Here is a 23531-nt window from a genome sequence, read left to right as displayed (position 1 = left end):
TTAGCACTGAAGTTAGCCAATCAGGTCGTCGCGTTCGCAAATTCAAGTTTCAGCTAACCAAACAAATCACTTTGGGCAACACCGCACCCGAGAGACTGCATGAATGTGAGCGCGCGACGTCCCAATTGGCTAACTTCAGTGCTAAGTAATTCGGAAACGGCACAACGTATCAAATCTCGTTTCTTAACATTTACGAGGTGCGACAATAAAGTAATGATTTTCTTTGCAAGAAGTGGCAACCCTGCAGCCTTGTGCAGGCACAATATCTTTGACCTTGGTCTATAAGCTGCTTCTGGTCCAAGTGGCACATCGAAGCAACTGCTCAGTCGTGAGTTGTGCTGTAATAAGTTAACACCTGATTGTGTCTCTCGTCATGGAAATGGAACCGCATAATATTGCGCAACGGTATGCCATTACTTTTTGATTTAAATTTGGTGAAAACACGACGACAACTTACTGTCAACTTCAGAAGGCTTTTGGAGAGGAGATTATATCAAGAGCTCAAGTTTTTCGTTGGCATAAAATGTTTAGTGTAGGCAGAACGAATGTTGAAGATGAAGACTACAGTGGACGACCATCAACCTCACGGACGGCTGTCAGCTTGGCCAGGTTGGGTGAATTCGTACGATCTGATCGTAGATTATCCGCGAAAATGATTGCAGAAGAACTGAACATCAATCGAGAAACGGTTCCTCTAGAAATAACTGAAAATATTGGTATGAGAAAGATTTATGTAAAAATGGTCTCCAAAAATCGTTATGCGCCATCCCATACTGCTCTGTCAGTACAGCAATTTTTAACCTCAAAACAAATTTCAGTACTACCACAGCCACCTTATTCACCAGATATCGCTCTGTGCGACTTTTTTCTATTTCCAAGAGTCAAAACGCGGTCAAGGGACACCATTTTCAAACAACACAAGATGTCCAAAAAGCTGTGACGAGGGTCCTGGAGTATATTACAGAAGATGAGTTCCAGAAATGTTACCATCAATGGCAGAAGCGCTGGAAAAAGTGTGTGCAGTTAGAAGGGAACCACTTTGAAAGAGATAACACTAAACATGACTAAATCGATAAGCAACATTTTTTTTTCACACCAGTCTCCTGTCGCACCTGGTATGTCCCAGTACGACATGCCCTGCAAGATCCCTACAAGCATTCCAGACTTTTTCTGCCCACTTTGTATATACATTTCTGTAAGGATGCGACGGCTCCTTGACGTTTGTTTCAGTGCAGAAGCAGTAATATCGTCTGAACTCCTACGATGATCAATAACTGAGGGCTGGATTAATGGACGAGGGACGCTGCACTGCAGCGAGTGGTAAGTTAGAAATTCGAGTCGATCAGGGACCGTGTCCGGATGGCCGAAGCGTTTAAGGTAACTACTCGGGGAAGTAGTGAATCCGTGGGTGAGTCCCGGTCCGACACAAATGTTCAAATTTCGCCACTGCATTACCACTCAATTACCACTGCATTACCACAATGCTCTATGCGGCTGAAAGTAACGAATTCCCACCCACCCCTTCGCTTTTTTTCTTTCCCCATTCTCTATATCATATAAAATAAGAGAAGTGCTCGCAAGGGAAGGTTTGAGCGTTCATTTTTCCCACGTACTGTTCCAGGTCGAGACGGTACAGTTATCTGAGAGTGGTTCTATGTACCGTATGCCAGACACTTAAGTGTGAATTGCACAGTAGTCACGTAGATGCAGACGAATAATAAAAAAGTTGCCCGTTCGTTGTCGAGCAGCGATGAGACCATAATAACACATAACATTTCTTAAAAACAATTTTTTTACAGAAGGAAAACACGGTAATCCAAAACCAGATTTTTTTAACTTAACGGGAAAATCGAAATATTATCCAGAAAGTTAACTGCAGAAAGGGATATAGAAACGCTTCATTTACATACATGTTTCGTAGATATACGTACAATAAATGATGTGAAGTCCCACATCATGGACAAAGACACAGGAGTTACTCTTCCGAGAACGGAGAACGTAAAGGGTCCCGTCGATAACCCCAGATTACTAAGCCCTCGTAAAATTTACGATTACACTTGATATCTTCTTCTTGGTTTCCGCCATTATGGACACGTGAGCGACATATGCTCTTGAATAGCTACATGGCAAACACTGTTGGTAATAACGCCGAATTATTTATTGCCCGACTGCAGTCACAGCTAGAAGAGCGACAGTTTATATCACATTGGTTCTCTTCACTACTAATCTCGTCTTTTGCTACTGAAATTAGCGTAATGTGGATGGTGCTGAGTTTGATTTTGACACTAAAACCCATAATGACGACGATATTTTGTAGCTACTGCTCAAGCGCAATTCGTGCAGAATTCCGAGCTAGGTCTTGCTTAGCGTATAATAATAGTTACTAAAGCAGAAGACTCGCTACTCATTTTGTGTTAATAATTTATAACTAGTGCATAACATAAATTATTATTTCTTTCCCAGTAACATTTTGAGCCGTAGAATTGTCGTTATAGGGTATAAAAAAGGACATTTTGTACTTATTTTGTATGTGACATACCACTGAACATTAGTAATTGTAATTAACTAGCGCTTAACGTATGCATTACATCTTCCTTTGAACAAAATTAGTGGTAGTACAGTCTACGATGATTCAGTAACAATGTAACTTTTTCCCCCCTTAGTGCTCTAGGGTTAAGTGTCGTGGTGCAACGTTGCTAAGTAGCGTGAAACGGAACGAGCACTTTAGGTGGGTGGTAGCGAAGGCTCGTGGCCTTACCGGAGGAATTCTTGGAAAATGTAGATCATCTATAAAGAAGACCCATTCTTGAATACCACTCGAGTGTTGGGGCCATCACCAGGTAAATGCAAACATCGAAGCAAGCAAGAGGTGTGCTGCTAGATTTATTACCCCTCTGTGAAAAGTGGTTTTCCGCGGGGAGAGGAAGGCGTTCTTTCCACGAAACACTGTTGAGAAAGTTTAGAGAACCGAAATTTGCGACAGATTGCTGCAGGATTCTGCTTCCACAAATTTACATCCCGCAAAGGCAAGATAATAAAAATCTGGGCTCGCACGGAACCATATATGGGGCGAATCATCTATAACTTGGAGCGCTATTGAGATGCAACTTTGACAGAATGGACAGATAGTGAGGGGCTCGTATTGTTAGCCAATCTGAAGATTACAATAATATTTAAAAATTGTATTTTTTGTGCACACATACACTTTTTTTAAATGGATCAATGCCTATTGACATTAGCAGACTAAACTTAGCGTAAATTAGAATGTCAGTGGTGTTTGTCGCGGGATACCGTATTTTGAAAAGTTCCCACAACGACACTTGTGTAATATCTGTGGCAGCGCACACTAAAGAACAACAAAAGTTCAAATGGTCCAAATGGCTCTAAGCACTATGTGACTTAACATCTGAGGTCATCAGCCCCCTAGACTTAGAACTACTTAAACCTAACTAACCCTAAGGACATCACACACAGCCATGCCCGAGGCGGGATTCGAACCTGCGTCAGTAGCAGCAGCGTGGTTCCGGACAGAAGCGCCTAGAACCGCTCGGCCACAGCGGCCGGCCCGGCCGTTCACCTAGCCATAATTGGTAACTGTGACTTCATTACTAGACAAGATACATGATACATGATACATCTGGAGAATCTTGTCTTACCGTCTATGTACAGAAGTTAACACGATTCTCATAATGGTTTCCTTACTGCTCTTAATAGAGAGAGATATTTAGGGATGGAATGCGTAGGGCACTTGCAGGACTCATGCCACTTCCTCGTGCGCTTGCCCACGAGCTAACGTGTGGATCAATTGCAACAGCAGCAATAACTTTAATTTCTCACTCTGCGGCCGCCAATTGTTTCCTTCTCTTACGTTGTCTAGTTGTTATACTACCACTTCTGCGTAACTGTTTGAAGATGCTGATAAATAACTGCCGACATGGTTGACGTCTATTGGGATGTCTCGTTGCATACATCGTACAAGAATTAACTGTATTCTTCCTACACTGCCCACACCAAGGGCATGTCGGCTTTTCCTGCATTGGTAAATCCCATCGTCCACTCACGATCTACTGGTTGGACTGTCACACACTGCCGGCCGTGGTGGCCGGGCGGTTCTAGGCGCTACACTCTGGAACCGCGTGACCGCTACGGTCGCAGGTTCGAATCCTGCCTAGGGCATGGATGTGTGTGATGTCCTTAGGTTAGTTAGGTTTAAGTAGTTCTAAGTTCTAGGGGACTAATGACCTCAGAAGTTAAGTCCCACAGTGCTCAGAGCCATTTGAACCATTTTTTTTTTTTTTTTTTGTCACACACTGAGTAGCAAGTCGCAATGAATTCACGGGACACACAAGCACACTGTAAGCAAACATAATAACGTCGCACGTAGCAGCTATGCAGGTTGCATGGCACAAACAAGTGTCGGTGTGCGATCTTTCGAAAATACGATATCCCGCAAACGACTCGCACTAGGCTACTGGAACAAACATCACTGATATTCTAATTTACCCAACTTTTAGTTTATTAATGTCAACAGGCATTGTTCCATTTGAAAAATTATATATTTGGACCAAAATACAGTTTCTAAGTATTATTACAATCTCTTGATTAGGTAAAAATACGAGCCCCTAACTACCAACCCATTCTGTGAAAACCGCACATCAGTAGCACTTCCCTTTTCCGAAATACCTGCGGGTCACGTTTTAGGACATTCAGTCCGTACACAGTCGTTTTTTCCTCGCTCCATTTCCGAGTGGCAGAAGAAAGAGAGAGACTGGCAGTGGTATGAGATACCTCTCCCATGCACCATATGACTGCTAGCGGAATATGTATGTAAATGTACATGTGCAGCCTGATGCGTGGATGAAGCGTACTACGCCCCTACCATCTAGGCAGTACTCATGAATTTACTCGACTCGTGGTTTTCAGATGTTAATTCACTTCGTTCTGATTCCCGAGCAGAAAGTTCTCAGTTCTTCCTATAGTCTGACATTGTGCCAGAATAAGGGCAATCTGCAGCGTAATAAACTCAGAAGAAAAACTTCAAAACGCTGGGATCACTCTTTCGGATCTTAAATGCTCTACAAATCATCTGTTATCGAAAGAAATGGTGTACTGTAGATCATGGCAGTTTGAAGTTTTTCTTCTGAGTTTATTCGTTCCTACAGTTGGCATCTGTAGCAGCAGCAGCGCCTGTGGCGGCGGTCGGCTCTGCGCATGCGCGTCGCGCCCGCGGTCAGCCGCCACCGCCGCTCTTAATTGAGCGAATCACGGCCGCTGCAACAATGGCGGCGCCAGAGCCAGGGCAGCGCCGATCAAGGCGTCTGAGCGGAAACTTCCTGCCGGCCTTTCGGACGAACGGCGAAATGGAATGTGTACCGCAGACAGCACTAAAGCCAGCATCTAGACATCTCACTTCTTTCTTACTTCTGCTAAAATGGCTGGATGTCACACAATGGCATCTAGCTCGGTACGCTACACCTCCATTAATGGCACTATACCAGTAGAAAACTGATTATGTGGATGAGCTGTTAACACAGTGGTATAACGGCCTCTACTCAAACAGAAATACTTCAAAAACTGGCCAGCTGCGAGTAGGAGTCGCACGCTGAGTGTTCCGTATAGACTTTAATAAAGGGTGTTACAAAAATGTACGGCCAAACTTTCAGGAAACATTCCTCACACACAAATAAAGAAAAGATGTTATGTGGACATGTGTCCGGAAACACTTAATTTCCATGTTAGAGCTCATTTTAGTTTCGTCAGTATGTACTGTACTTCCTCGATTCACCGCCAGTTGGCCCAATTGAAGGAAGGTAATGTTGACTTCGCTGCTTGTGTTGACATGCGACTCATTGCTCTACAGTACTAGCATCAAGCACATCAGTACGCAGCATCAACAGGTTAGTGTTCATCACGAACGTGGTTTTGCAGTCAGTGCAATGTTTACAAATGCGGAGTTGGCAGATGCCCATTTGATGTATGGATTAGCACGGGACAATAGCCGTGGCACGGTACGTTTGTATCGAGACAGATTTCCAGAACGAAGGTGTCCCGACAGGAAGACGTTCGAAGCAATTGAGCGGCGTCTTAGGGAGCACGGAACACTCCAGCCTATGACTCGCGACTGGGGAAGACCCAGAACGACGAGGACACCTGCAATGGGCGAGGCAATACTTCGAGCAGTCGACGATAACCCTAATGTCAGCGTTAAAAAAATGGTTCAAATGGCTCTGAGCACTATGGGACTTAACATCTATGGTCATCAGTCCCCTAGAACTTAGAACTACTTAAACCTAACTAACCTAAGGACATCACACACATCCATGCCCGAGGCAGGATTCGAACCTGCGACCGTAGCAGTCGCGCGGCTCCGGACTGAGCGCCTAGAACCGCTAGACCACCGCGGCCGGCCTGTCAGCGTCAGAGAAGTTGCTGCTGTACAAGGTAACGTTGACCACGTCACTGTGTGGAGAGTGCTACGGGACAACCAGTTGTTTCCGTACCATGTACAGCGTGTGCAGCCACTATCAGCAGCTGATTGGCTCCACGGGTACACTTCTGCGAATGGTTCATCCAACAATGTGTCAATCCTCATTTCAGTGCAAATGTTCTCTTTACGGGTGAGGCTTCATTCCAACGTGATCAAATTGTAAATTTTCACAATCAACATGTGTGGGCTGACGAGAATCCGCACGCAATTGTGCAATCACGTCATCAGCACAGATTTTCTGTGAACGTTTGGGCAGGCATTGTTGGTGATGTCTTGATTGCGCCCCATGTCATTCCACCTACGCTCAATGGAGCACGTTATTATGATTTCATACGGGATACTCTACCTGTGCTGCTAGAACATGTGCCTTTACAAGTACTACACAACATGTGGTTCATGCACGATGGAGCTCCTGCACATTTCAATCGAAGTGTTCGTACGCTTCTCAACAACAGATTCGGCGACCGATGGATTGGTAGAGGCGGACCAATTCCATGGCCTCCACGCTCTCCTGACCTCAACCCTCTTGACTTTCATTTATGGGGGCATTTGAAAGCTCTTGACTACGCAAACCCGGTACCAAATGTAGAGACTCTTCGTGCTCGTATTGTGGACGGCTGTGATACAATACGCCATTCTCCAGGGCTGCATCAGCGCATCAGGGATTCCATGCGACGGAGGGTGGATGCATGTATCCTCGCTAACGGAGGACATTTTGAACATTTCCTGTAACAAAGTGGTTGAAGTCACGCTGGTACGTTCTGTTGCTGTGTGTTTCCATTCCATGATTAATGTGATTTGAAGAGAAGTAATAAAATGAGCTCTAACATGGAAAGTAAGCGTTTCCGGACACATGTCCACATAATATATTTTCTTTCTTTGCGTGTGAGGAATGTTTCCTGAAAGTTTGGCCGTACCTTTTTGTAACACCCTGTATATATGACCTAAGTCGAAACAAGGCCCCGGGAGTAGACAACATTCCGTTAGAACTACTGACAGCGTTGGGAGAGCCAGTCTTGACAAAACTCTACCATCTGGTGAGCAAGATGTATGAGACAGGCGAAATACCCTCAGACTTCAAGAAGAATATAATAATTCCAATCCCTAAGAAAGCAGGTGTTGACAGATGTGAAAATTACCGAACTATCAGTTTAATAAGCTACGGCTGCAAAATACTAACGCCAGTTCTTTACAGACGAATGGAAGAACTGGTAGAAGCCGACCTCGGGGAAGATCAGTTTGGATTCCGCAGAAATACTGGAACACGTGAGGCAATAATGACCCTACGACTTATCTTAGAAGATAGATTAATAAAAGTCTAACCTACGTTTCTAGGGTTTGTAGACTTAGAGAAAGCTTTTGACAATGTTGACTGAAATACTCTCTTTCAAGAGAATATAAAATGTAGACTGGCAATGGCAAGGAAAGCGTTTCTGAAGAAGAGCAATTTGTTAAGTGTGAGGAAGTCATTTCTGAAAGTATTTGTATGGAGTGTAGCCATGTATGGAAGTGAAACATGGACGATAAATAGTTTGGACAAGAAGAGAATAGAAGCTTTCGAAATGTGGTGCTACAGAAGATGCTGAAGATTAGGTGGGTAGATCACATAACTAATGAGGAGGTATTGAATAGAATTGGGGAGAGGAGGAGTTTGTGGTACAACTTGACTAGAAGAAGGGATCGGTTGGTAGGGCATATTCTGAGGCATCAAGGGATCACCAATTTATTATTGGAGGGCAGCGTGGAGAGTAAAACTCATAGAGGGAGGCCAAGAGAGGAAAACACTATGGAGATTCAGAAGGATGTAGGTTGCAGTAGGTACTGGGAGAGGAAGAAGCTTGCACAGGATAGAATAGCATGGAAAGCTGCATCAACCAGTCTCAGGACTGAAGACCACAACAACAACATATATGTAGACAGTTTATCCATTCGGTAAATCAAGACTCTCAACGATTTTTGCCTCCTACCGACACTGATACTCACAAGATATCAGTCCCAGCGATTCCAAGACTTTCGTGAACATTTTAATTTCAACTTTGAAGTCGTCTGATGTAATTACACATTAACAATTTCCTAGATTTTTCCTTTACGTATACTGTGAAACCTCGCTTCTTGCCAAATTTCATGATTCTACGTCAACGGAAAATACCTTATAGATTTTAATGAGTTAGTGTGGGAGTATCAAAATATATGACATAAATAGCCGTATCTTTTGGTTACATTGACTTAGAAGCTTATATTTAATTCACCGCCAAACGACCATTGACCTTAGTGTATGAAATAAATTTCAGCTTGATACGACAACCCGTCGAACAGACAAGACAGACGGTCAACAAAGTGATCCTGAAATGTTCCGTTATTATCGCTTGAGGTGATGATGTTGGGGCCCCGTACTCAGAGGGGCGTAGGGGACGATGCGGGAGACCAGCACCGCTGTACTAGGCAAGGTCGTAGCGGAGGTGGTTTGCCATTGCCTTCTTCCGACCATAATGGGGATGAATGATGGTGATGATGAAGACGACCCAACAACACCCAGTCATCTCGAGGCAGGAAAAATCCCTGACCCCGCCGGGAATCGAACCCGGGACCCCGTGCGCGGGAAGCGAGAGCGCTTGAGGTACGGAACCGTAAAACAACCATTTAGCCAATGCTAATATTTGACCGTCACTGAACACTCATTCATAGCCAACCACTCATGATACGACACTGGCGTCTTATTCAGGAGCACTGCGAATCAGATCCCCGTTTGACCATCCAGATTTAGGTTTTCCTTGGTTTCCCAATTAGGGGCTGGTCCCTATGAAAGGGCGTGACAGACTTCCGCCTCCATCCCTCCCCAGTTCGGAAATGAGGTCGCCCTTACCTCGTCGTCGACGGGACATTAAGTCCAACTTACCTCACTGTGTTTGTAAAGGATCACTTCCAGGCAACGGCCGTCAGTGGGTGCCGGTCGCTATTGTGAGTGACAAAGCCAGTTTGCCAGTGTCCGTGGGACTGCGGCCGTTCTCAGTCTGGAGACAAAGGGCGGGCTTCTCTTAATCCCGCTAACGGCTGCTGTCCTGATCCCACTGGCTGGTCTGCCAAGGCGAGGGTGTTTCCCACAGAATGAAATGAAATGTCGTGTGACGAGGACCTCCCGTCGGGTAGACCGCTCGCCTGGTGCAAGTCTTTCGATTTGACGCCACTTCGGCGACTCGCGCGTCGATGGGGATGAAATGATGATGATTAGGACAACACAACACCCAGTCCCTGAGCAGAGAAAATCTCCGACCCAGCCGGGAATCGAACCCGGGCCCTTAGGATAGACAGTCTGTCGCGCTGACCACTCAGCTAGCGGGGGCGGACTTCCCACAGAATGGCTGACGCTTACTGTTATCCTTTGGAACAAACTACTGAAAGTGTCCACAGGCAGCTGCACTTCACGGCAGTACTGTACTAAGAATTTATGTCGGTTTCAACACACTGTAAGTAGCCACCCAGGTTTTCCACGAGGCCTACAACATTTGTCTGCAATGAAAAAGACATTTATAGGAGATACTGAAGGTGACCCCGTGCAACGTCAGTGCACAGCTCTGCACGTATAAGCATATTCAGACACACCTAGCGTAAAGTTCGGACATCGATGGCGGCAATTTCACGGCTGATGTCTTTCAGGTCCTGTAGTTTGTGGGGATTTGTTTCATAGACCTTGCTCTTAAAGAATCCCCACGGAAAAAAATCACATTTTGTTAGATCCGGCGAACGTGGAGGCCGTAAATGTTTGCTTACAGTTCATTGAACACATGATGGACTTGTTCCAGGGTACCTTAGACGTGTGGCACTAACTTGCTAGAAGAAGCAGTGCTGTCTTCCAAATTCAATCAGTCAAGCACAAAATGTATCGAAAAATTTCCATATATGCAATCATGTTGAGGCCAGCGTCAGAAAATATCAGTCCAATGACGCGCGATCCTGTTACACAGCATCAAACGCCGATTTTTTTTTTTATCATGGAATGGTTGCTGACGCACAGTATTAGGTACTTATATGGATATGGTGTTTCTCCTGTCGGACATATACAAAAGAACAGACACCGTATCCATATAGGTCTATAGTTCTGGCAATACCGGCCATGAGCTTCTTCTTCTGTGCGGATGCACACATATTCCCCGAACTCTTACGGGACTTGGTAAGAATGGCTTCCACGAGTAATGAGTGTGTTGGGGTGGGACACTACGAATGTAGTGCGGGACAATACGTTGAGAATGTGGGTTTCGCGGGAGGCGTGCCAGAGATAAATCCCTGCAGTCGCGCTATCCTCTGTGTCCTCGGTGGCTCAGATGGATAGAGCGTCTGCCATGTGAGCAGGAGATCCCGGGTTCGAGTCCAGGCCGGGGCACACATTTTCACCTGTCCCCGCTGATATATGTCAAAGCCCGTCAGCCGCTGGAGGTATTAATATAATTATAATTTCGTGCACAGTATTAGGATTCTCCGTTGCCATGTACCTCATGTTCTGAGAATTCAAATGACCGGAAAGATGAAATGATACTTCATCACTCATGATGTAATGAAAAGGGTCTAACAAATCGCCGTTGATGTTATGCGAAAGCCACATGGCACTAATCTACGCGTTTCTGACTGTCATCCTCCTGTAACTGCTGCACAACTGTCACTCGAGAGCCGGCCGCGGTGGTCTCGCAGTTCTAGGCGCGCAGTCCCTAACCGCGCGACTGCTACGGTCGCAGGTTCGAATCCTGCCTCGGGCATGGATGTGTGTGATGTCCTTAGGTTAGTTAGGTTTAAGTAGTTCTAAGTTCTAGGGGACTGGTGACCTAAGATGTTAAGTCCCATAGTGCTCAGAGCCATTTTTTTTTTTTTTTTTTTTTTTTTTTTTTTTTTTTTTTTTTTGTCACTCGATATGGCCTCAAATGAAGACTTTTCAATATCCACCATAACTCCTCTTACTTACGTGTGACTATTGCGTGAGCTTACGTATAGACTCGTTTCGGTTCTGAATAATTCTTCGACGAATGTCTACAATGACTTTTGGTGTGTGAACTTTAGGGATTCTTCGACGGTTTACGTTTTGCACAGATTCATAGGTGTGCCAATTTTTATACAGACTCTCTATAGGTCTCTTTGGTAGAAGTCCTCTATCCGGGTACTTGAACCACAAAATTTAGCGAGTTTCCTTACTCTACGATGTTTTCACATATTCTAGCACAATTTCAATTGTTTCTTCTATCGAGAAAGTCACTTCGCTGACCACAAAGAGAACGTCTAACTTCACTGATGAAATAAACTGAAATGCTGACAGAAGAATGCTAACAAAAGATTATTGAATAAAACTCAATTGTTGTAGCTGAGAAGAACACTAATAGTCGATTATTGCATAAAACAGTCAATTGTTGTAGTTGTTTATTTCAGAATTCGAATTATTGCATTCGAATTCATCGGCGAGGAGCTAATTTTAACTGCGCCACCCTATATTTTGGATGAGTGTAGCCATCCTTGACTGAGTGTTTAAATGCATGCAAGTTCTCGATACCACACGACAAAATTAAGAACTTTAGTGGGTACCTTTTCCAATTAAATACCGATTTCCCGTAGGCCCTGCACGGAGCCGGTCGTTCGGTAAGTGTGGAGGACAAGCCGACTATTGTGATGTCACAAATTCGTTGCGGGTCCTGTATTTCTCGTGGCCCCGTATTCCCGTGAGCCCATCGTCGTTCTACATGTCTACGTATCCGCGGAGGCGCATGCGCGCTCCACATGAACCTTCTGTCCATGTCACTATACGGCGCTTCCGCAATTCCATCTAGACTAGGGTGACCAAACATCCCGGAAAACCGGGATTGTCCCGTTTTTCATCCCTGTGTTCTGGTGTCCCGAAAATTTGTTTCGGGACGCTCAAAAGTCCCGGAATTCAGTTTTTAAATACATTTCGTGAAACTATCTCAAATTTTTGGGATTTCGCTATATTAAAGGAAATACAACAAGAGAAATTAATATATTTTAGCTTATTTGTCTAAAACCTCCATTGTCTCATACTAGTAATCACAGTATCAGTATTGATACACTCAGGCCAACAAGTTGTAAGTTGTATTATTGTAACAGAGCTATGAAACCGTCTGATTTTCGCGCCACTTACACACTCATTGTCAGAACAGTGCAGTAGTTTATGTTTTGTCAGACAAACTGCAATAGTTTTTTCTCATATTAGTGATATTATTGCTGCATTACTGTGAAACGCAATGCAGAAACGTGCCTGCAAGTTCAGTGACTGTTATTCCAAGGAATGGAATTTCATTAAGAAAGGTCGTTTTGACCTCGTTTAATCAATTAATATTAACATGAGCTTTAATATTACTGAGCACTTGTAGATGGAATGGACTGTCCTTGGAGAAAAGGGTATTTTTCACTGTCTCCAGCCTTCTTGATCATGTCTTTGTTCTTTGAGACACAGTGATAAAACTCAGCACAATCCATTTTGTAGTTGTACAGGATCTGCAGGATTGCTTTAGGAGAGTCCACCTCCATTCTGTTTCTTTCATCAGTCCACTGGATATTCATGAACGAAAATATTCTTTCCACATTGGCATTATGGGCTGGGATTGCAAATAAATACCTTGCAATTATTACCAACTCAGAGTAATGCTGAAGACAGTCACAGCTTTTAAAAAAACTGATGAAAAAAAAAAAACACCATTTGAATGTCATGAGAAGTGGTTGAAGTTAAGAAACCTGGGTACATGTGGAATGAGGTGCCCATTGGCACCCTGGTGAATGTGTCCCAGTTTTCACCGAAAATAATTTGGTCCCCCTAATCTAGACACGCCGTCTGTTGGTACACGTCCAGTGCGCCCGCCTGCAGTGGTAAGTGCCATCTGCCTTTACAATGCGTTGCTTTCTGCCTATGAGCTCTTTAGGTGCGACACGATATTCAGCCTCGTTTAGTTTCATGTCAGAATCGTGCTAAGCCTTAAAATAGTTATGCATTGGTTTTTTTTATTTGAAAAACTAAATAACTCACAGGAGAGATAAAAAAAACTCCCCTCCCCTCCCCCCCCCTCTCTCTCTCTCTCTCTTCCCCCCCCCCCCCCCACACACACACACACATTGGCACGCCTGCCCAACACTCTCTCCTTCTTGTATACACACACTACTCCCACATACCACGCAGCTTAACAGTTCACGTTTAAAAAAAAAGTGATGTTTATTCATAACTTCACAAGTGTTGATAATGTTAAACAAAAGACAAATGAAATGTTAGTGGAAATTGCAGTGCTAAAATTGTAGTTGTATTACCTTCCAAACTCGTTATTTAATAGATTTTATAAATAGCACATGTCAATTTTACCATATTACTACATGTTATTTTACAATAGAGAAATAGATACACACTTACCGGCGGCAGTGTGTATTACAAGAGCTGAAGAAAGGGACTCTTTGCCCTAACACAAAGTCTTTGACATAACTTTAGTCATACTCTTTGGTTGATTTACGTTTTGTAAAGAATGTGGAACGTGTTACCTGTGCCCAAGTGTGTAAATGGTTCAAATGGCTCTGAGCAATATGGGACTTAACTACTGAGGTCATCAGTCCCCTAGAACTTAGAACTACTTAAACCTAACTAACCTAACGACATCACACAAATCCATGCTCGAGGCTGGATTCTAACCTGCGACCGTAGCGGTCGTGCGGTTCCAGACTGATGCGCCTAGAACCGCTCGGCCGGCCAAGTGTGTAAAGTGGAGTGCAATTAACGTCACGGGAAAACATTCATTATGTTTTCCAGAATACTGTGTATACCAACATCCAAGCAACGGATGCTAATCACTGTAAGTAAAGCAACACAATCTATCTCATAACGGGATAATTCTCGCAAACTTAGCCGGACGGAGTGGCCGAGCGGTTCTAGGCGCTTCAGTCTGGAACCGCGCGACCGGTAGGGTCGCAAGTTCGAATCCTGCCTTGGGCATGGATGTCCTTAGGTTAGTTAGGTTTAAGTATTTCTAAGTTCTAGGGGACTGATGACCTCAGATGTTAAGCCACATAGTGCTCAGAGTCATTTCTCGAAAACTTAGTGCTTACATGTTTCGTTTCTACATCTTGCCACAGCTACACGACTTCCACACTGCTGCAGACAGTTCAATTGAAGAACAAAACACAAGGCGACTGGTTGCAGTAATTTCAAGAAAACTTCATTTTTACGGAGTTACATAGCAATGACGTACAGCGCTACATTTGCTTTAAGACATTAAGGGTATGTCTGCTATATCTATCAAATAAAAAAATGGAAGGAAATTAAGTTAATAGTAATCAATTAAAAACTTAACAACAATAAAAATACAAAGTAGATGATCTGCTGCCAGCGTCTACATAGTATGTCTTTATCTGCTTGCATCCTTTGAAAACAGACAAATTAACACGAAAAACAGTGTTTTACAAGCGCAGTTTTCACGCATTAGCACTGACTACTGGCTCTGAGCACTATGGGACTTAACATCTACGGTCATCTGTATGACTACTCATGAGGCCCAAATAGTGGTCCGATCTCCGATTACAGTATGATTTTTGAGCAAAGTTTAAAAAATTGCAGTAATTGGGAATACTTTTTTTAAGCATTGCGCCACTTACATTTTCAAGGAAAGCAACAAACGACGGACGGACGAGGTTTTCTTTTATTTGCCTATTTAATATTTTGATTCTATGTATCTTGAAACTGAGAGAGTCAAATTTTTTTTATCTTTGATGTATTTCTTCGTTTACTACAAGAAATAACTGGAACAATAACCTGAAAATCGGTTACTTCGAACGGTTTTAACAGTCAGATTAAACTGTTCTGGAAAAAACGATTTAACCCGAAAAACGGTTGTTTCAGCGATAACCGCCATCCTTATTTTGGACTGTCTACTGTGTTGATTTCTGAAGAGAAGGGAGAAACCGGTTGGTGATGGTGTCGAGACTGATTGCGGTGTTTGTTGTTCAATTCAGTGATCGGACTTGGGATCTTTAGGCGGTAGTCAAGTGGCTTCAGGGCACAGAATAGTGATATAGCGGAAGGGACTCTTTTAACCCTGTCTCGAGACTGGCGATATACCAACTGACTTTCGGAAAGACATCATCCACACAATTCCGAAGACTACAAGAGCTAACAAGTGCGGGGATTATCACACAATCAGCTTAATAGCTCATGCATCTAAGTTGATGACAAGAATAATGTACAGAAGAATGGAAAAGAAAACTGAGGATGTGTTAGACGACGATCAGTTGGGGCTTAGGAAAGGTAAAAACACGAGAGGCAGTTCTGACGCTGCGGTTGATAGTGGAAGCAGACTGATGAAAAATCGAGACACGTTCATAGAATTTGTGGACCTGGAAAAAGTGTTCGACAATGTAAAATGGTACGGAATGTTCGAAATTCTGAGAAAAATAGGGTAAGCTATAGGGAAAGACGAGTAATATACAAAATGTACAAGAGCCAACAAGGAATAATAAGAGTGGAAGATCAAGAACGAAATACTGAAATTAAGAAGGGTGTAGGACAGGGATATAGTCTTTTCACCGCTTCTGCTCAATCTATACGTCGAAGAAGCAATGACGGAAATACGAGATCTGTTCCGGAACTTTGTTGACAAAATTTTTCTATGCTTATCTTTTACTTATTGCGGATGGTCTCCTTCGACATACTTTCCTCCACAACTGAGACACTGCTCCCAACGTCGCTTCCACTTCCGCAAGCAGTCTTGGTACGCTTCTTGTTGGTTCGCGCGAAGCGCCGCCTGCGAATTTTCTTTTAGCTCGACTATCATTGCAAACCTTCGTCCTTTCAGCGGGGTTTCCTACTTTTAAAAAGTCCCCAGAGGCATGGTCTAGATACTACGGTGGATGTAGCAGGAAAGTGATTTCGGTTTTTGTGTAACAGTCGCGCACCAACAGGCATGAATGTGCGGTTGCGTTATCGTGATGCAAGAGCCATGAATTGACTCGCCATATTTCAGGCCGTTCCCTTCGCAGATTTTCTCGCAGGCGTCGCAAAACGTCGCCATCGACTATCCCTGTTTGCAATCTCCTTGATTTCCTACTCTTGTGAAATTTTTTCAATAAATTGTGGTCATTCCACAGTTGTCTTTGGAAATGTCTTACTGTTTAAAACCTGGTTTCGAAAACTGTGCCTTATCACTATATTATGCATCTGAAACCTTCCAGTGTCTACAGGTGTATTCCATGCATGCAGTCTTCTTTTGTGATTCTTAAACTAGGTTTAGTAATAACTAAAAAGTGCTCTGTGCAAAATTCTACCAGATGGTTTCCCCCTTTCATTCCTTCCCCCGAGTCCAAGTTCTCCTACTATTTTCCCCTGTCTTCCTTCTTCCACTACCGAATTCTAGCCACCATCTCAGCTAAATTATTGTCTCCTTTAACTATATTAATAATTTATTTTATCTCATCACACATTCCCTCAATTTCTTCATCTTTGGGGTTAGTATGTATGTAAACTTGTACAATTGTGGTGAGCGTTGGCTTTGTATGTGGCTTGCCTATGATAATGCTAATGGCAGTTTATGGAAGGAATCGAGTATTGCGATAATACTTGATTGTTTCAATAACTAACACTTGCAGAGTGGTTAAAATACGTGATTTTTCATATTACAAACACTGTGGAGAAATTGTGGACTTTTCAGCTGTAAACAAATGCCTGCCGCGTAAAAGGTGATGTACTATTATTGTAGCGTAATGCAATTAGGCGCTGCAAATTGCAATATTAAAGGTGTTATGAGAGTCAAAGAAAGTTGTTCTTCCAGAGCGATCCTTTTTCTGAATGTTGTCGACTCTATAATGAGAGAGGTTACAAACGTTAATTTATATCATCCGTTAACGGTAAGCAATGAAAACATGAATAATGAACTATTTGAGAGAAAGTATCATAATGAAAAAACTGCTACGTCTTCATCCAGCTTTGCGTTCTTTCTTATAGTTTCATGGCATGCACTCCCGTACTTGCAGCACTGGTTAACATACAACCTCCAGACGGCTTGGACGCGTTTAAAACTTCCTTATCTGCATAGGATACTTAAAGTTTATTCTTAAATAGTTCGGTCTAATAGAAATTAAAGTCAATTAACACACGGAAGTTGTTTTGATGCACATTATTACAAAAGTTCATTACTCTTCATTATTCGTGATATCATTAATAGCCATCACCGTATCGCAAGTAACACTTAACATCGTCACTTTTGTTTTGGAACATTAGTTATTCATCAGTCACTTGTACTACAACCTCTAATCATTTTCTTTAAATCGCCAGGTATATACGGCGTCTTCCTACATTTCTACTACCTCAACAACAATACCCGTCAGTAATTACCTTCCTTTCTGCACCGGAATACGATTATTATTTACATTTACAGTATTTTTACAGTTCATAAATAGTATTTCAATTAATATCTTAACGCTAATGCACAAAACGCAAATACGAAATAGGTAATACTGTTTCTTATTATTAGTAATTACTAGCAGTTAATTGGGTCGATAAGACATTTTAAGGTTCATCACTATCGATACTAAATCTTACGTATCAACGTTTTGACATGAATTCCTCAACGATCACTCTCACGTGTCTACACCACCTCTCGATGGTTCTTTCTGTGATACTTGTCGAATATCTCTCAGGTTCAGATGGAAATAGAAACTTCTGTTTCAATATATTTTCATTGGTTCCTATATCGAAAGTGCTGCCTCAAACTACTCGGACGCGGTGTTAAGGCATTGGCAACAAAATACGAAGAAATGTGGACTGAAGAACAAGCAACGAACATGTTTTAGGCTCTAGACCAACAAGTAAAATAATATGGCGCACGAAACTCTGCAAAGTTAGACAGCGTTCAGTCCAGGGCCTGCCTTTCGACTGGAACGACTAACCGGTCATAGGCGCTGCAGTGACTAAGTTTTTGATGGAGGCAAATTATGCGTAACATTTTAATAGCAAATTGCATTACACAGAGGCCGGTGATCAAACTCTCTCGCGAACGGTGTTAACGGCAAGGCCAGATAATTCATCTTCTTGCCACAATACTGAAACAAAGTGCTCAGGAACAGTTGTGACATTAACAGATTAAGCCACTGGCAGGTGGCAGACAAGATTGACGATATGTCTTTCTTTACCCTTCTGTGGGCTTGTAAAAACGAGAGAAACCTCCCTTGATATTCCGATGAATATAGACATAGTTATATATTATTTTAAGGCCAGGCGATGAGCAGAAAATCGGAAAGGTAAGCGGTCATTACCCAGATTATAGACACCGTGACTGTGTCGAATAACAGTACGCTCATTATTTGGATTTTCATTGAAGATTGTTTGAGGTGATAAATCTGAGAATATCAGTTCTTAAAGTAGAGTAGTTTTTCAGAGAAAACAGACGTCCTTCAAAAGTTAAAAATATCGATGATTCTGGGATACTATGCCTCTAGACCAAGAATTTTGGCCTTTCGCGATATCCTGTACTGTATATACTCCATGTCTCCTTTAAGTACACCTTTATGTGGGGTACACACTCGGAAAGTATTCAAACAGAGGTGGTACACAACTTTTTGTAGCAAACAGTACTTTCATCAGCGTTCTGTTAACAAACAGAAGCCTGTATTTGGTTTATCAATTTACGATCCTATATAATTACATTTAAGATGCACATGTTATTGCAAGGAATTTTAGTGACGTTAATGAGTCTACATCTACGTGATTACTCTGCTATTCACAATAAAGTGCCTGGCAGAGGGTTCAGTGAACCACCTTCTTGCTGTCTCTCTACCGTACCATTCTCGAACGGCGCGCGGGAAAAACGAGCACTTAAATTTTTCTGTGCGAACCCTGATTTCTCTTATTTTATCGTAATGATCACTTCTCCCTTCCTAGGTGGGTGCTAACAGAATGTTTTTGCAATCGGAGGAGAAAACTGGTGATTGAAATTTCATGAGGAGACCCCTTCGCAACGAAAAACGCCTTTGTTTTAATGATTCCCACTTCAATTCACATACCATGTCTGTGGCACTATCTCCTTTTTTCGCGTTAATACAAAACGAGCTGCCTTCTTTGAACTTTTTCGATGTCATCCGTCAGTCCCACCTAATGCAGATCTTACACCGCAGAGGAGTACTCCAGAATAGGGCGGACAAGTGTGGTGTAAGCAGTCTCTTTGGTAGACCTGTTGCACTTTTTAAGTGTTCTGCCAATGAATCACAGTCTTTGGTTTGCTCTACCCACAACACTATCTATGTGATTGTTCCAATTTAGGTTATTTGTAATTGTAATCCCTAAGTATTTAGTTGAATTTACAGCCTTCAGGTTTGCGTGACTTATTGCGTAATCGAAATTTAGCGGATTTCTTTTAGTATTCATATGAATAACTTCACACTTTTCTTTATTCAGGGTTAACTGCCACTTTTCGCACCATACAGATACCGTATCTAAATCATTTTGCAATTTGTTTTGGTCATACGATGACTTTACAAGACAAGTCTAGATGTTGTCATTAATTATACGGAGTGTTATAAAACTCATATATACTCGTACAGTTTAATAAGTCGTAAGGGAACGAGTAAAAATTTTACGTAGGTCCAGTGTAGCTTGTCCATGTTACAAAGACAACGAAACCGACTCACATTTACAATTCTCGCGCTGATATTGATGTTTCTTATACATTTTTCTTCCGATCATTCTAACGTCAGTTAAAAAATATAGTGCTTGTGTTAATATGTTAAGTTATACACCCAATAACATTATTAGACTCCATTTGGGTCCAATGTTTGTAGATATGAAAATTTAACCATGTGTGAGAAAGCGTTTGACAACGTTGACTGCAATATATTTTTGGGACTTCTGAAGCTGTAAAACATAAAACACACGGTGTGATTAGTTATGTACAACTCGTAGAGGAAGCGGACTGGAATTCGAAGAGTTGAAGGAGTGAAAAGGGAAGCAGTAATTGAATAATGAGACAGGGTTGAAATCTATTCCATATGTTGTTTCACCTGTAAACTGAGTATCAGTTTGCTGCGTCCGGCCATTCTGATTTAGGTTTTCCTTGATTTTCCTAAATCGCTTCAGGCAAATGCCGGGATGGTTCCTTTGAAAGGGCACGGCCGACTTCCTTCCCCCTCCTTACCTAATCCGATGAGACCAATGACCTCGCTGTTTGGTCTCTTCCCCCAAAACAACACAACTCCGGTTGCTATGGATTTTTCTGCCAATTGTCATTTTTTATTGGTAGTTCATTGTTGCTGTTTGAGTTTACATATTGTCATTTTGTCATTTGGAAATAGCGAGTAGACCTGTTGTGGATGCTACAAAATGTAGCGTCAAGTAGAGAAATCTGAACATTTACGACATAATCTTCTGTTTGAGTTCAATAGAGGAGTGACAGCAGAGGAGGCAGCCAGAATCATTTTCGCCATTTATGGGGCTAATGCCACTGGACAGAGCACGGTAAGAAAATGGTTTTCTCCTTTTAAGGAGGATCGTTTTGACATTAGTGACTCTCCACGTCCAGGAAGACCTTATGGGTTTGATGAAGATCGTTTAAACGAATTAATCCACAATGATTCACATCAGTGTACTCGAGAACTGGCAGATGTGGTGAACTGTGATCATTCCACCATCGTTTCACGTTTGATTGCAATAGGGAAGGTTCAAACATCGGGTGTGCGGGCACCGCATTCTCTAAGCCAAAATCACAAAAACCAACAGGTGGACACTCGTGCATGTCTGCTTGCCCGTCATCAGTTCGTTCGTGAACAACACCGACCACTCCTAACCTGTATCGTTACGGGCGACAAGAAATGGTGTCTTTATGATAAGATAAGGAAAAGAAGGGATTGAGCCCAAAAAGCAGCGACTCCCTGTACAAAGACCTACGAGCATCGATAAAAGGTACTGTTTTGAATCTGGTGGAACAGCGACGATGTCGGGTACTACGAATAGTTTCCCCGAGGTGTAACCATCACCGCTGACATTTGTTGTTAACAACTGAGATGTATTGCAGACGCAGTCCAAGAACATTAACCAGGAAAAGTGCGTGAAGTGATGCAATTCCACGATCTTGCGCCCTCAGCTCTTCACCTTCTCCTCTTTCTATCGAATGATGTTCAAGGAACTTCCTTCCCGGATGAAAATGTGCTACGGTCATCACTCGACGAGTACCTGGCCTCAAAATCACGTTATTTCTACAGTCACGGAATCGAAAAGCTACTCTTGCGTTTGAACATTGTTGTAAATAGTGAAGAAGAAAATATTATTGATGACTAAAGTCTCTGTTATGGTACCTCTTGTGTTTTTTAAACTTACGAAAATTGCTACGAACTTATGCACCAACCTAATACACTACTGGCCATTAAAATTGCTACACCACGAAGATGACGTGCTACAGACGCGAAATTTAACCGACAGGAAAAAGATGCTGTCATATGCAAATGATTAGCTTTCCAGAGCATTCACACAAGGTTGGCGCCGGCGGCGACACCTACAACGTGCTGACATGAGGAAAGGTTCCAACCGATTTCTCATATACAAACAGCAGTTGACCGGCGTTGCTTGGTGAAACGTTGGTGTGATGCCTCGTGTAAGGAGGAAAAATGCGTACCATCACGTTTCCGACTCAGATAAAGGTCGGATTGTAGCTTATCGCGATTGCGGTTTATCGTATCGCGACATTGCTTCTCGCATTGGTCGAGATCCAATGACCGTTAGCAGAATATGGAATTGGTGGGTTCAGGAGGGTAATACGGAACGCCATGCTGGATCCCAACAGCCTCGTATCACTAGCAGTCGAGATGAGAGGCATCTTATCCGCATGGCTGTAACGGATCGTGCAGCCACGTCTCGATCCCTGAGTCAACAGATGGGGACGTTTGGAAGACAACAACCATCTGCACGAACAGTTTGACGACGTTTGCAGCAGCATGAACTATCAGCTCGGAGACCGTGGCTGCGGTTACCCTTGACGCTGCATCACACACAGGAGCGCCTGCGATGGTGTACCCATCGAGGAACCTGGGTGCACGAACGGCAACACGTCATTTTTTCGGATGAATCCAGGTTCTGGTTACTGCATCATGATGGTCGCATCCGTGTTTGGCGACATCGCGTGAACACACAGTGGAAGCGTGAATTCCCCATCGCCCGGCGTGATGGTATGGTGTGCCATTGGTTACACGTCTGGGTCACCTCTTGTTCGCATTGACGGGACTTTGAACAGTGGACGTTGCATTTCAGATGTGTTACTACCCGTGGCTCTACCCTTCATTCGATCCCTGCGAAACCCTTCATTTCAGCAGGATAATGCACGACCGCATGTTGCAGGTCCTGTACGGGCCTTTCTGGATACAGAAAATGTTCGACTGCTGCCCTGGCCAGCACATTCTCCAGATCACTCACCAATTGAAAACGTCTGATCAATGGTGACCGAGCAACTGGCTCGTCACAATACGGCAGTCACTACTCTCGATGAACTGTGGTATCGTGTTGAAGCTGCATGGGCAGCTGTACCTGTACACGTCATCGAAGCTCTGTTTGACTCAATGCCCAGGCGTATCAAGGCCGTTATTACGGCCAGAGGTGGTTGTTCTGGGTACTGATTTCTCAGGATCTATACACCCAAACTGCGTGAAAATGTAATCACATGTCAGTTCTAGTATAATATATTTGTCCAATGAATACCCGTTTATCATCTGCATTTCTTCTTGGTGTAGCAATTTTAATGGCCAGTAGTGTAATTACCAGTGGCATTTAAAGGATTAGCATTAATATGCGAACCGTATGTTGCAGGCGAGAAGGGCGGCGCCGGTTCTTCGGAGGGCCGCAAGCAGTCGGCGGGGAAGTGCAAGCGCGTACGCACCATCTTCACGCCGGAGCAGCTGGAGCGGCTGGAGGCGGAGTTCGAGCGCCAGCAGTACATGGTGGGGCCCGAGCGCCTCTACCTGGCGCACGCGCTGCAGCTCACTGAGGCACAGGTGAGCCGTCATCATTACTGTCAGCCCGCGATGGAAACTAATTTGTGAAAGAAGC

The 23531-nt window shown here is 43.3% G+C and overlaps 1 protein-coding gene across 1 annotated transcript in view; it reads left to right on the top strand.

Annotated features, from left to right (window-relative positions):
* Positions 1-23531, top strand: part of LOC126260417 (homeobox protein BarH-like 2) — a 151614-nt gene that overhangs the window by 117967 nt on the left and 10116 nt on the right. The window contains exon 4 of the mRNA XM_049957746.1: positions 23292-23476. Coding sequence (XP_049813703.1) covers positions 23292-23476 — 185 coding nt within the window. The remainder of the gene's footprint in view (positions 1-23291; positions 23477-23531) is intronic.

Source organism: Schistocerca nitens, chromosome 5, assembly GCF_023898315.1.
Source record: "Schistocerca nitens isolate TAMUIC-IGC-003100 chromosome 5, iqSchNite1.1, whole genome shotgun sequence".
NCBI lineage: Eukaryota > Metazoa > Arthropoda > Insecta > Orthoptera > Acrididae > Schistocerca > Schistocerca nitens.
This window is presented reverse-complemented; position numbering and strand designations above follow the sequence as displayed.